Source organism: Ursus maritimus, unplaced genomic scaffold, assembly GCF_017311325.1.
Source record: "Ursus maritimus isolate PB19 unplaced genomic scaffold, ASM1731132v1 scaffold_8, whole genome shotgun sequence".
Taxonomy (NCBI): domain Eukaryota; kingdom Metazoa; phylum Chordata; class Mammalia; order Carnivora; family Ursidae; genus Ursus; species Ursus maritimus.
Genome location: NW_024426996.1, coordinates 12,557,045 through 12,572,181, shown reverse-complemented (window position 1 = coordinate 12,572,181; position 15,137 = coordinate 12,557,045). Strand labels below are relative to the sequence as shown.

Here is a 15,137-nt window from a genome sequence, read left to right as displayed (position 1 = left end):
ATTTTAGAACACCCTGAACATTGGGCCCATTAGCTGTAACTCCACAATGTCCTCAGCCATATGCACTCACTAATCTACTTTGTTTCTATAGATTTGTCTATTGTGGACATTTCATGTAAATGAGATCAAACAATACACTATTTTTAAAAACCAGCTTCTTTCATTTAGCATGTTTTCAAAGTCCATCCATGTTGTAGCATGTATCAATACTCCATTCCATATTTATTGCTGAATAATTTTCATTATATTTATGCCACATTCTACATATCCATTCATCAGTTGACGGACGGTTGTGTTGTTTTCCACTTTTTGGCTATTATGAATGATGCTGCTATGAACATTGTGAAACTGCTGGGTTGTATGGTAACTCTGTGTTTAACATTTTGAGGGACTGCCAGCTGTTTTCCAAAGAAGCTGCATCATTTTATATTCTCACCAGCAGCGTAAGAGGGCCTGAGAAATACTTAAAATCTGCAGATCTGTTCTCTATTTTTATTTATTTATTTATTTATTTATTGCTACTGTATTTTTTTAATTGAATTATAATTGACTTAGCAGATCTTAAGAGTGCTAGTGAGGGGCACTAGTCAGGTGACTCAGTTAAGCATCTGACTCTTGATTTCGGCTCAGGTCATGATCTCAGGATCCTGGGGTTGAGCCCCACGTCAGGCTCCACACTCATTGGGGAGTCTGCTCGAGGATTTCTCTCCCTGTCCTTCCCCATGCTTGCGCATGTGCGCAAGTGCTCTCTCTCACTCTCTCTCAAATAAATCTTTAAAAAAAAAAGTGCTAGTGAAGTATAGAAACATTACATCTAGGTAGCTCTAATCCTTTTGTGCCATTATTGTCATGGGTATTATGTCTACATGTTACAAACTCAACAATACTTGGTTATAATTATTACTGTATATAATTTAATGCCTCTTCAAGGAACAGAGAAGAAAGGAGAACAAGGATGTATTTGTAGTATTAGTTACATTAACCTTGTTTACCTTTTCTGGTTCTTTTCATTAGTTCCTACGAATTCAAGTCACCATCTGGTGTCATTTCTTTACCCCAGGTCGGCTTCGCTCCCCTCTACTTCCTTTGTGCTGCTAATGGCAAATATGATAGAGACCCCAAAATACAATTTATACATATTGTTTTCTACAAATTGCTCTGCAAATCTGTTAAGCCGAGAGGGAATATGCATTTACACTGTCTTTTATAGTTGCATAATTACCTTTACTCTGCGGGTGGCCTGCACCTCCCGGGAAGATGCCATCACCTTCCGGTAGGAGTTGGGAGAAGAGAGCTCCCAGTCTTGGCGGCACGCTCCTGGAGTGGACCACTCCACCGAGAGCAGGAAGAAAGATGTGGGTGGTGGTTCAAAGGCCACACCCTGCAATGTGCAGCACTTACTGAGTTGTAGATTTTCTTGGCTGTTTCCTCATGTGGCGGTATGCCCTTGGGACAATTTCCAGGGACTCTGGTTGTTTTGTTCACCAGTTAGGGTTGTTTGACAAAGGGCTTTCACGTGTCAAGTTTGGCCTGCCCTCACAACTTTATGAGAGCAGCAGGGGAAGGATTTCTAACGCTATAGATGAAGCTCAGAGACCAGTAACTTGCCTAAAGTTATAAAGCTTGTCAGAACCATGCTTTCGGTCTTTCAGGAAGTACGTGCCCGCTCCGCGCTAAGCATCAAATTAAAAATGTTGAAGAGTTTACTGTCTAGACAGGAGACAGAAAACAGGCAATTATGGTACAAGTTCAAGTGCTAAAATAGAGATAAAATAGATGGTGCTTTAGGAAACAAGAAGAAAGGCATCAGGCTTGAGCAGGAATTTGAATCTGAGCATTTTGATTCCTAATTCTGTTTTTCTTATAAATAGAAAGGATGAGTTTTCTTGAAGTGGTTAAGAAGGCAGACGGAAGCCACAGTGGCAGACAGTTTCAGCTTTGGTTCGCTTATCTCTGTTGCCCTGGGTAAATCCCTTCAATCCCTCTGGGCTTGTTTCCCCATCTGTAAAATGGGGAATATTGCCCACCTGACCTCTTAGGTTAGAAAGATTATATGTAGTATGCTTAGAACTGGAGCTAGTGTACCGTTTGCAGTACACAAGTGATTGTCAAATAAATTCTATTTGTGAAAGGGTAGAGTTAATGCTGAACTCCCCCAGGGTGTGCTTATCAGTTTCCTCAAAAATGATAAAATGCTTAGCTTGCAGAAGTTGAAATTGACTTTTTAGCGTATAGTGCTTGTTTTATCAGCAAAATCATTTCATTTACACTGACCACAGTGAGATTCAGGGTAAATTAAAAAGAACAAGGGGCATCTGGCTGGCTCAGTTGGTGGAGCATGCGACTTCTGACCCCAGGGTTGTGAGTTTGAGGCCCATGTTGGGTGTATAGATTACTTAATAAACTAAAATCTTTAGGGGCAGCCTGGGTGGCTCATTTGGTTTAGCGTCCGACTCTTGGTTTTGGCTCAGGTCACGGTCTCGGGGTGGTGAGATGGAGCCCGATCCCGACATTGGATTCCATACTCAGCAGGTACTCTGCTTGAGATTCTCTCTCCCTCTGCCCTTCCCCTGCTCACTCACTCTCTCTCTAAAATAAATAAATAAATAAATAAAAAATATTTTTAAACAGCAATAACTCCCTTTCAGGAAATGATAGGAACTTCTATAATCATCCAGGTTATTTGTATGTTGCCATGTGATGATTTTTTTTATTTAAGTGTAGTTGGCACACAATGTTACATTGGTTTCAGCTGTACACAGTGATTGGGCAACTCTCTACATAGTGCTAAGCTCATCACAAGTGTAGCTACCATCTATCACTGTATAATGCTATTATGATACCATTGACCATTTCCCTATGGACCTTTTACTTCCATAACTTATTCCGTAACTGGAAGTCTGTACCTCTCACTCCCCTTCACCTTTTTGCCCGTTCCCCTACCCCTCCCCTCTGGCAACCATCAGTTTGTTCTCTGTATTTCCATCTATTTCTGCTTTTTGATTTTTAGATTCCACATGTAAGTGAAATCATATGGTATTTGTCTTTGTCTGACATATTTCACTTAGCATTAATACCCTCAAGTTCCACCCACATGTTGTCACAAATGGCAAGATCTCATTCTTTTTTACATATGAGTAATATTCCACTGTATATGTGATACCAGACAGGCTGAGGCCCCAAGAAAGAGGGGCTTAGGGGGCGCCTGGGTGGCCCAGTCGTTGGGCGTCTGCCTTCGGCTCAGGGCGTGATCCTGGGGATCTGGGATCGAGCCCCATGTCGGGCTCTTCTGCTGGGAGCCTGCTTCTTCCTTTGCCTCTCCCCTGCTGTGTTCCCTCTCTCGCTGGCTGTCTCTCTCTGTCAAATGAATAAATAAAATCTTAAAAAAAAAAAAACAAAAAGAAAGAAAGAGGGGCTTAGGCCCCACACCATGGACCATGGGTTTTTTTGCCTTTGTGCAAGGAAGAATTCAAGAGCAAGCCATTTAGAGAAAGGGACAAAGATTAAGTATAGAAGAAAGGAGCTACTTCATAGACAAAGTTAACAGTCTTTCCCAGGAAAGGAAGAGGATCCCCCTTTGCCTCTAAGGGTTTTATAAAAAAAAAATTTATAAAAGATAAAAGATTCATTTGATAAAGCAGGGGGAGGGGCAGAGAGAAAGGGGGAGGGAGAGAAAGAATCCTTGAGCAGACTCCCTGCCAGTCGAGAAGCCCAAGGCAAGGCTTGATGCCAGGACCCTGAACTGAAATCAAGAGCTGGCCACTCAACTGACTGAGCCACCCAGGCACCCCTATAAGTTTTAATTAGCTAACCATGTAGGTAAGGGCTTACACCTTAACTTTGGGTTTCTCATTCACATTAGGCAATTAGTTTTTCCTTTGTTTTAGGATTGTGGGATTACCCACAGGGGACAATTTTCAGAATGTCCAGCCTATGTGGCTTTTACTGCCATTGAGAGTGGAGTCTTGTGGTCTTCCATGAGTTGGATCTTGTGACTCTTTTTATGACCTTTTAGGTTAAGGGTCAGACTAAAAGCAAAATGGCTTTATTTTGATCAACTTGTCTCCCAAGCCCTCTTCCCTCCAGCCTCATATATATGCCACATCTTCTTCATCCATTGAATTTGGATTGCTTCCATATCTTGGTATTGTAAATAATTTTGCAGTAAACATAGGGGTACATATATTTTTTAAATTAGTGTTTGTTTTCTTTGGGTAAATACCCAGTACTGGAATTACTGGATCATATAGTATTTCTATTTTTAATTTTTCAGGAACCTCTATACTGTCCCACAGTGGCTGCACTAATCTACATTCCCACCAATGGTGCACAAGGGTTCCTTTTCCTACACATCCTTACCAACCCTTATTTCTTGTCTATTCTAGCCATTCTGACAGGTGTAAGGTGATATCTTGTTGTGGTTTTGATTGTCATTCCCTGATGATTAGTGATGCTGAGCATCTTTTCATGTGTCTGTTGGCTACCTGTAGGCTTCTTTGGAAAAATGTCTATTCAGGTCCTGTTTTTTTTTGATGTTGAGTACCATAGAGTGATTTTTAAAACATGATTTGTACTACAGAATACACTGAACCAGTGCAGTACTGACCAGGTCTCTTAAGGCAGGAAAATAAACTAAAATGTGATTCAAAACATAGCTCTAAGCTCAATAGGACACAAAAGCTCTTTACAAGTCTTCAACACTACGTCTATCCCCAAAGATGCATATTTTCCTGGAATAGTATTCTATGTGGGGTATTAAGTGCCTATCTAAACACTGTCTACACTTTAAAGTTAGAATATTTTCACATTTCCCCTCTTTTGGAACCACACTTTTGTGACCAAACAAAACAAAACAAAACAAAACACAACTTTCTTTTTTTAATGGAAAGGTGTCATCTTATTTTATTATTACTAATGTAAGCATTTGGTGTCAAAGAAACAAAGGTAATTTTACAAACTCAGAATGTATGCAAGTACACAAAATTTCCATTTTATTGTAGTTTTCTAGCACACTAGCTCAGATACATTTCTCTACAACTACTCCAGCATAACTCCTCTGGAATTATTTCAGTCATCCTTAACATGTGACTCTGCCAAATACTTTGAATCTAAAATAAACATATAAAATTTTAATTATTAATTTTTAGATGAATGGGGTAAGAAAGTCATCAGGTGATGGTTGGGACTGTTAATTTCCAACAAGAAACTCTGTTGAAGTGTTTCTTCTGATATAGTAGTTATAAATTAGAATTTTCAAAAAACAAGGGCAGAACAAAAAATACAATAAAAGAAACTTCTGCAGCTTAAGCCTCCCATAGTCCTAAACCTCTGAGAGAAGCAAGGCAAAGCACCTTTCCTGCAACTTAAGTGGGTTTCCAGTATTTTCATATCGTTGAGCTTTCAGAGATAGACACTCACGACGTATCATTAAATATCATCTTGGCTCTGGTTGTATTAATTATGCCGGAAGAGTTTGATACCCATCCAGGTCCAAAGGTGGAAGAACACATAAACTGGTATGGTAATGGGCAGGAGCAGACTGTAAAAGCACAGGCTGGTTGTGCTAGTGCAGCCCTGTGGGAAGTTTTCTTCCACAGAGGCTGAGTAGAACAGTCCTGCTAGAGAGACCAACGGAATAAGGACAGTCAACGTAGGAAGAGACAGAAACATTGTTCTCCCCCACTAATTACCTGCCACTCTGGCTTTTAAAAAGGTAAGTGGTATTAAGAAAATTTAGTTGTGTGTTGCTGTTTGTAATTATGATCTAGTGCTGCTCCATTTCTTCTTGCTTCTTATTTTGATGTGTCATCCTAGCTGCCTGCGGTATCATATTAGGAATCCCATCAATAATTGGATAGGCTATTCCCAGCTCTTCATTAATCAATTCATTTGTCGATGCTTCATATCTGAGGGGGGAAAAGGAAAACAAAATGAATTGTGGAAAACAAAATGCTTGGAAGAGCTCGGTGCTCAATAAACACCACCATTTATCCAATTCTTGACAGAGTGTTAATTCCAAAAAAGCAGAATTAAACTGCTTCTAATTCTAAAAGCAGTATTACTCAATTGAAACATTTCTCTTAGAAAACAACTCTGTTACCATTTTAGTCAGTTTCTCCCATATTTTCTTTTTCACTTTATTCTCAAGCTATACCCTAATATGTATTTTTTAAAGCCAGTCGGAAAAAATCTCCCCTTTTCATCCAAATATTTCTTCCTTACTCTGGGCAACCTCAAAACCATCCCAGTTAATTCACTACTGAAACAGCCACTGGAGAAAAATTCAACTTCCCCACTTTAAAATGCATGTTTAATAGAACATAACTGAACCATTAGAAGAAAACTACTGAAAAATCAAGATATACAAATTAAAAGTCTGAGGAAGACGAGACAGCAGAAATGAAGAAACTTTAGAAAACAACAGGTCTGCAGTGAGCTAGTTACACAGTTAACTAAAAGGTACACCAAATGGTGGGTGTAAGAAAACGAAGTGACTGTATTCACTATGGCAAATAATTTAGTTAAGAGAAATGCAAAATTATTGAAAATAAAAAATGACTAGCAATCTACCACCCAAAAATAACCACTGATAACATTTTGGTGTTTAGTATATTCAATTTGCAATACTAGTGTTGTCAACGTTCAATTTTAGTAGCCTGGAACTGTAGAGATTTTTTTTTTTTAAGTTTAAATTCAATTAACATAAAATGTATTACTAGTTTCTGAGGTAGTTTAGTGATTCATCAGTTGCATATAACACCCAGCGCTCATTACATCACGTGCTCTCAATGCCCATCACCCAGTTACCCCATCCCTCCCCTCCAGCAACCTTCAAGTTAGTTTCTAATGATTAAGAGTCTCTTATGGTTTGTCTCCCTTTCTGATTTCCTCTTATTTTTCCCTCCCAGAGCTGTTTTTCCTAAGGACTCTGGGTTCAAGGAAGCCTTTACAAAACCCAGCTAGTCCAGAACTAAGAGCCAAGGGGGCAGTACACATTGCGTAAACGTTTAAGATCGTCAGGCATCAGCTGTACATTTTCACAAGAATAGTTATTTTTCATCATCTTCGCTTAAAAATCTGAATGCCTTGGACCAGTCCCGACTCCCAACAGTTCATAAACCTGGAGGTACATCGGAACCACTTAGGGTCCTTTTAAGAAAACATGTTGCTCTGGTCCCGCCCCCAGACCGGCCGACTGCATCGGCCTGGGGTGGTGTCCCGGAATCGGCATTAAAAAAGTCTCCCGGCGATTCGATTGCGTAGCCAGTGGTGAACCGGGAAACGCTCGGACCCATCCCTGCGGCCGGGCGGTCGGCTTTGGGAGGCCTGGGGCTCCCCTCCGGCCTCCTCCCGCCCTTCCCGCCGCAGTGGGAGGTGCGTGGTAGCTGGCCGGCCCGGAGCCAGAAAATGGCAGCGGAAAATACCCGCACTGACCTGAAGGGCCCCCCCAGTGGCTCGTGGGCGGCCGCGCGGTCCACCCGCCCCCTCCCCGCCCCGGGAGGGCGCGAACGCCGCATCGCAGCCGGCGAATCTCACCTGAGCGGCTTCTTGGAGAGCGGGCACACCAGGAACTCGAGCAGCGCCGGGTCGAAGGCGCGGGCCGGGTCCCCGGTCCTCTCGCTCTTGTCCGCGGACCGCCGTGACCCCGCCGCGTGCAGGCACCTCCGGGCGACCGCGAACGGCGGTACGTGTGGACCCCGCAGCGCTGAGGCGAGCCAGCCGCACGCTCCGCTCAGCATGGTCCGGCAGGCCCCAACCGCACCGCACAGAGCCCTCGGCCCGCCCGGGCCGCTTCAGCCGATCCCCGCGCAGCCAGCGCCACCGCTTGCCAGACCCCGCCCGCGGTGCTGCGGAAACGCAGTCCCCGGGCCTCCGGGCCGGCAGGAGCCAGCGCTTTGGTTCCGAGGGCGCTCCTGACCCACTGCTTTTCACGAGGCACCGCTCGGTAGTTATGGGCGCGGCCTGCAGCCGGAGGGCTCTAGAGACTGTTCACCGCGTTTACAGATTACAAACAAAACCAATGCTTAAATTGGGGTATTTTGAGTTTTCACCAGGGCTTATCGCAGGGATTCCAGGAAGCCAGTGGCCGGACCTCAAAGACACAGTGTTAAACTTGCACCTACGTGGTTATCTCCAAAAGGAGGTTTCAAACACATTGTCGTATTGGGTATGTTAAAAGCATTGATTTGTCTTACGTAAATCTTTACCATAGCTCCGGTAACCTTGTTTGTCCCCCCCCCCGACCCCGCCCTTTCTTATTAAAACTTTGGAACCTGAAAAGAATGCCATAGGCCTCTTAACGTCCAATATGTCCAGATTCTTAGCCTGTGGGACTTACTGTGAATTCAATTGCATAATAAGGCACAACCAGTTTATAAATGACCTGCAGACGGCAAGGTCTCTAAATAACTGTGTGACCAGGCAGATGTCCATTAGTTGAATGGGAAATCCATTTAATGGATTTTTCGCCCCAGGTTTGCCTCTGGCGCTCTAAGGAAGTGATCACAGGTCTGATCTCTTTGTTACAGTGTGTGTGGTAGATTTGGGCTCTGGGGCCTGGCAGCTTGGCTTCCGGGCCATGGTTTACTAGCTTTGTGACTCCAGCAAATGACTTCACCCTCAGTTTCCTACCTGTATAATAAGATAAAAGCACTCACCTCATGAAATCTCCTCCTTGTGGGGATTACGATGGGATCATGCCTGCAAAGGACATTTAGAAAAGTGCTTGGGACAAATTAATGCTCAATTCGTGTTCTCTATTGTTATTTTTATTTCGTCTGTTCTTTCCAGTACAGCATGCTAGAAGATTCTTTGTTAGTCATCAGTTTTTTCCCCTTTGTTTTGCTGAATATGGACTTGAATCTTTTTTGTTTCATTGGACTTTATCATTTTACACTTTGAGCTCTTGGGAGATAGGGGTGGGAGTGAGGGACACAGCGATACAGATACAAGATTATATTTGCAGATTTCCACTCAGTAATGTGAAAATGAGAATTTTTTTTTTTAAGATTTTATTTATTTATTTATTTGACAGAGAGAGAGGCAGCGAGAGAGGGAACACAAGCAGGGGGAGTGGGAGAAGGAGAAGCAGGCTTCCCGCTGAGCAGGGAGCCGGATGTGGGGCTCGATTCCAGAACGCCGGGATCATGACCTGAGCTGAAGGCAGACGCTTAACGACTGAGCCGCCCAGGAGCCCCTCAATTGAAAAATTTTTATAGTTTACTCTGTTTTTAAAAATCCCCTCCATTATTTGATGCTCTTTGTTCCCTAATGCTCAGAAGACTTTAGCATCAGGCAGCTTTCAGGGATGTAGCCTCAGGAGGGACTATTGTAAAGTTCCTGTGTTTACTTTCACATTATTTCCTATGAAGGCAGTAGCAGGAATTAGTTTTTCAGTTGTAGCTAGTTGATACTTTGGGCCCTACAGAAGGAGTGGACTATAAGAAAGATATATCTTAACTATGTTTCGGGGAGCTATGGGGAAGCAGAGCTTGACTTCTGCCAGCACTGAGTGGACCCAGGCCAGGCTGGGTAGGCCTTGGCTTGGCCCTTGTGGGATAGAGGCAGACACCTATGCTTGAGCCCAGGTTCATTAGCCTTAGTTTGGCTTGCCTGGCTGACCGATCCCTATCACCTGGGTTTTCTAACCAGTTATAAATAAATTAGTTCCAGTTTGCCTCCACCTAGAAGGTTCCAAGCAGGTCAGTTTACTTTCATTTATGTTAGTATTTGGGGTAATGGAGAGTAATAGCAAAGCATTGAAAACATCTTCAAATTTATAAAACCAAAAATCAACAACCAATAGTTGGAAACATCTGAGTGTGTGATATATTAGTCCAAACCATGTAAATATTAAGTTACAAAGTGTCCTTAAGTAGCCCTTAGTGATTAAGGAATAGAACTCATTTCTGCATGCGGTGTACTAAGCTAAATGTAGATGACAATATAGAATTGTAAAGTCATTAGTCCCTTTTTTGCTATTGGCATGACTACGATCTTTCCCATCGCAGAGCCCTGTGCACGTTGTAATAATGTGATGGGCCTTGGGCTCAGGTACTACTGTATAGCTGTGTGACCTTGGGGAGGTTACTTAAACTCTCTGCCCCGATCTTGTCATCTGTGAGATAGTATAATAATAGTCCCTGCTTTACTAGAGTTGTTGGGAGGATTAAGTAAAATAATACAAGTGAAGCAGTTAGCACAGGGGCTGGCCCAGATGGCACACCGAAAAATGCTAGCAGCTGCAAAATGACTTACTGTGGTGAAGTTGCTGAAAATTCTGGTTAAAAAGTGAATGCATAGTGTATCACTGGGCACCTTCATTTTAACAGACATGGAATTTTTATGGTTTCCAATGTGGATAATACTGACACAATGCTCTTTAGCTATCGTACACATGAAATGAGTTAGAAATCCCGGGGGCAGATTAGAGGCTAGAATATATATTTTAATGAAGTCTCATAAATTTGGGAATCTCTGATTCAGAGAAAGAAGTTAAAATCAATTTTCCACTAGATGGCATCATCCAGTATTGAACTAATATTTATTCCTGCTTATACTTTTCTTTTTTTTCTTTTTTATTTTTTTAAAGATTTTATTTATTTATTCAACAGAGATAGAGACAGCCAGCGAGAGAGGGAACACAAGCAGGGGGAGTGGGAGAGGAAGAAGCAGGCTCATAGTGGAAGAGCCTGATGTGGGGCTCGATCCCATAACTCCAGGATCACGCCCTGAGCCGAAGGCAGACGCTTAACCGCCGTGCCACCCAGGCGCCCCCCTGCTTATACTTTTCTTTCTGTGATTACAAAGATTTGCTTTTATTTTGCCAGTGGTTGCCTTTATTTGATGACATCTATTTTAGGAACAAAAAACACAAAAATTTTATTAATAAATTACAATTATAATGAGTTCATTGAAATAAAGGATCTAATAGGTAAATGGACAAAAAATATGAAGTTCACAAAGAAGAAAATGCAGTTGATTAATAAACACACAAAATATCAATAGTGAAGCAATGCAAGTTTCAACATCAAAGAAGTTTCCATTTTTTATCTATAAAAATAAAAAAATAAAAAAAAATATATATGTGTTTATTATGAGGAATCAGCTCATATGGTTATGGAGGCTGAGAAGTCCCACAATTCACCATCCCATTGGTGTTCTGTGGGATGGGACAAACGTGTGATGACGTGTATCCACCATTATGGTATCATACAGAATCATTTCACTAGGAATGCCCTGTGCTTACTTGCTTGTCCCTTCCTCTCCCCCAACCCTTGGAAACCACAGAAATTTTTACCATTGCCATGGTTTTGCCTTTTCCTGAATGTCATATAGTTGGAATCATACAGTACGTAGTAGCCTTTTCAGATTGGCTTCTTTAACTTAACAATATGCATTTAAGGTTTTGCTATAGCTCATTTGATAGCTCATTTCTTTTTACTGTTGAATAATATTTTATTTTCTGGATACACCATAGTTTATTTATCCATTTACCTATTGAATGACATCTGGGTTGCTTCCAAGTTTTGGCAACTATGAAAAAAGCTGCTATAAACATTCATATGCAGGTTTTTATGTGGACATACGTTTTTAACTCATTTGGGTAAATACCAAGGAATGAGATTGCAGATCATATGGTAAGAGTTTATTTAGTTTTATAAGAAACTGCCCAACTGTCTTCCAAAGTGACCGTACTATTTAGTATTTCCAGCAGCAATGAACAATTCCTGTTGTTCTACATCCTCGCCAACACTTGGTGTTGTCCGCCTTTTGGACTTTCACCATTCTAGTAGGTGTGCTGTAGTTATCTCCTTATTTTAACTTGCAAGTCCCTAATGGTGTAGGAAGCTGAGCATCTTTTTGTATGTTTATTTGCTATCTGTGTATTATCTTTGGTGAGGTGTCTATTCAAACCTTTTGCACATTTTAAAAATTGGATTGTTCGTTTTCTTACTGTTGAGCTTTAAGGATTCTTTGAACATTTTGAATAACTGTCCTTTATCAGATGTGTCTTTTGAAATATTTTTCCCAGTCTGTGGCTTGTCTTTTCATTCTCTTTCGATGTGTTTATTATACCAGAGTAAATCAAACTTCAGGATGCTGAGACAGATATCAATCTGAAATATTTTTTCACTGAGGATGTTTTATTTTTACTCAAGATAATCTTAACTAACCAGTGTCTATTTCCTCCACACATTCTTGAAACTTCTGATTGCATGGTTTCTCCCCTTTGCTGCTGAACTCTTTCAAAAATAGGAGCATGGATTTTTGACGCCATGTAACCCTAATTTATGAGAGGCAAGCAAAAAAGAGGTGCACCCACGGTCAAGCATTGTGGTCCTAATTGAGCCACTATTTCTCTCCCTGGGGTGACTGAAAGATAATCGACAGTGATAACATTCATTTACAGCTTGACCTTTCTCATTTGGCACATTGAAAGTCAAGTCTCCTCCAATCTCATACAGCGATATTACAAAGTAGAAAGAATGCAAATATTTCTCATGTCATAATGTAAGATATAAAAATGGTAGAACATTCCATTCTCTGTTTCATTCCCTTGGTATAACTAACACAAACCGTCTTGTGGGAATGGAGTGACCTACTTCTATGTATCTTGCTTTGTATGTGATAGTTTAACAAGTTAGATATTCATAGACACAGACAAATGGCCAAGAACTCCCAACCCCACTTCCATTGGATTATGCAAAGTTTCTTGGCACAATGGCTTATAAGGGCCTCAGAAAACTAACTTATGCCTCTCCAGCATCTTCTCTCACTCTGGCCACTTCCCATCTTGTCTTCAGCCATTCTGAATTATTTGCTGTCCTAATACTCTAGGTTGTTTTATAGCCCCATGTCCTTTGCTCGTGCCATGACACCTGCCCCAAATGCCCTTTTCTCCATTTGTCTATCTAAAGCACTTACTCATTTATAAAACCCAGTTTTAACAGTACCTCTCTTATGAAGATTTGAAGATTTTTCTAACTCCTTCCTTTTCCCTGTACCCTGAGTATTAGCCAATTCATTCACCATGTACAACGGTATACCCCCCACAAACGACACCTATAACTACTTCACTGCAATTATTCATTTATATGTCTGTCTCCCCTACCAATCTGTAAGATCCTTTAGGTCACATACCACGTATGTTTTATTTCTTATTCCTGCATCTAGCACAGTGACTGGCACATAGTAGGTTTTTTAAAAAGATTTTATTTATTTACTTGAGAGAGAGAGAGAGCACAAGCAGGAGTAGCAGCAGAGGGAGAGGGAGAACCAGACTCCCCACTGAGCAGGGAACCTCATGTGGGGCTCGATCCCAGGACCCCAAGATCATGACCTGAGCCAAAGACAGACGCTTAACCGACTGAGCCACCCAGGCCCCCATAGTATGTTTTTAAAAAATGCCTATAGAATGAATATAAAAGGTCAGTACCAAATGTTCAGTTGTTCCTCTTGTCAGCAGAAAAATATTGCTACGCAGTTATACAACGTGCCAGGAACATACCAGTGAAAAGAATAGCTCAACAAACGTTCTTTTTCAAATTAGAGAAATTTCAACATAAACTCTTTTCCAGCCTGGTTATAATTTTGAGCAACATAAGTTAGGGTGGAGGGGTGCTCAGTCGGTTTATCATTTCGGCTCAGGTCATGATCCTGGAGTCTGAGGATGGAGTCTGCGTTGGGCTCCCTGCTCAGTGGGGAGTCTGCCTCTCCCTCTGCCCTTCCCCCACTCATTCTCTCTCTCTTTCTCTCCCCCCTCCCCCTGCCTCCCTCCCTCAAATAAATAAATAAATAAAATCTTGAAAAAAAAAAGTTAGGGTGGAGGTACTAGAAGGAGTACTATATTAGATCTGTCTTCTAAATTTTTTTTTGTTTGAGGTTACGTATTTTAAAAATTTACATACAAGTTACGAAGATAAAGAATTCTTACATACTCTCGTTGAGATTTCCTAAGTTAACAACTCTACAGCTAGTTTTTAAAAAGTTGTTTGAGAGTAACTTGCAGACATGAGGCTTAACCATTTCAAAACAAAACAGAAAGCGTTTTCATTACCATGGTACAGTGATGTAAATCAGGAAGTTAATATTGATACATTGTTATTATAAAATCTACAGATTAAAATTTTACCAGTTGTCCCATTAATGTACTTTTATAGCAAAAGGAAAAAAATATTTCTGGTCCAGGATCCAATCCACGATCAAACATTGTATTTAGTTCCTGTGTCTTATTTGTCTCTTTTAACATGAAATAGTTAAAAAAAAAAAGTGGTTTTTTTTTGTTTGTTTGTCTTTCGTGATCTTGACATGTTGAAGCATACAGGCCAGTTACTTCTCAGCAAATCCATTCCTTGGTTTGGGTTGTATGACATTTCCTCATGATTAGATTCAGGTTACACATTTTTGCCAGGAATACCAAAGATTGACGCTGTGTCCTTTCCAGTTCCTCATACTAAGAAGCATTACTCCTGATGCTAATTCTGCATGTTTTACTAGGGTGGTGCCTGCAAGTTGTCTCTGCTGTAGATTGCTGTTTTTCTCTATGTAATTAAGCATTATATGGAAATTACTTAAGTATCTTATGGAAATAAGGTTATATTTAAGGCTAAACAAAACATCAAGTTTCCTAAGCCACCTGATAGGAAATTGTTTAGCTATGTTATTTGACCTTCCTAGAGATTACATATAAAAATTAGAAGACTGGGGGCACCTGGGTGACTCAGTTGATTGAGTGACCGATTCTCAATTTTGGCTCAGGTGGTGGTCTCAGGATCGAACCCTGCCTTGGGCTCTGCCTTCAGTGTCTCAGAGTCGGCTGGAGACTCTCTCTCTCCCTCTACCTTGGTCCCTTCCTTTGCTCACTTGCTCTCTCTCCCTCCTTCTCGAAAATAAAAATAAGTACATTCTTTTTAAAAGATTAGAAGACTGCTTAAAGTGCAAATCTTCTGATATTTTGGAGGGTGTAACCTCAAAATTATTTACAAAAACAAGGTGTGGCTTTGTATTCCATCGAACTGAATTTTAAAGCCTTAAGCAAATGGAAGTTTTGCATTCAGCAGTTCCTGGGGGAATTACACATGAATAGAAATAGCAGCAGAACTCTTATTTCTATGATGTCTATGCATTTGGCTCTT

The 15,137-nt window shown here is 41.1% G+C and overlaps 2 protein-coding genes across 2 annotated transcripts; both read right to left on the bottom strand.

Annotated features, from left to right (window-relative positions):
- Positions 1-4,881: 4,881 nt before the first annotated feature.
- Positions 4,882-5,670, bottom strand: PIGY (phosphatidylinositol glycan anchor biosynthesis class Y). Its single transcript, XM_008707133.2, has one exon. The coding sequence runs from the start codon at positions 5,668-5,670 to the stop codon at positions 5,455-5,457; it is 216 nt and encodes a 71-aa protein (XP_008705355.1). The 3' UTR covers positions 4,882-5,454.
- Positions 5,671-5,674: 4 nt separating this feature from the next.
- On the bottom strand, positions 5,675-7,863 carry PYURF (PIGY upstream open reading frame). Its single transcript, XM_040625437.1, has 2 exons — positions 7,537-7,863; positions 5,675-5,906 (listed from the first exon to the last, which is right to left on the bottom strand). The coding sequence occupies exons 1-2, from the start codon at positions 7,737-7,739 to the stop codon at positions 5,765-5,767; spliced, it is 345 nt and encodes a 114-aa protein (XP_040481371.1). The 5' UTR covers positions 7,740-7,863; the 3' UTR covers positions 5,675-5,764.
- Positions 7,864-15,137: the final 7,274 nt, after the last annotated feature.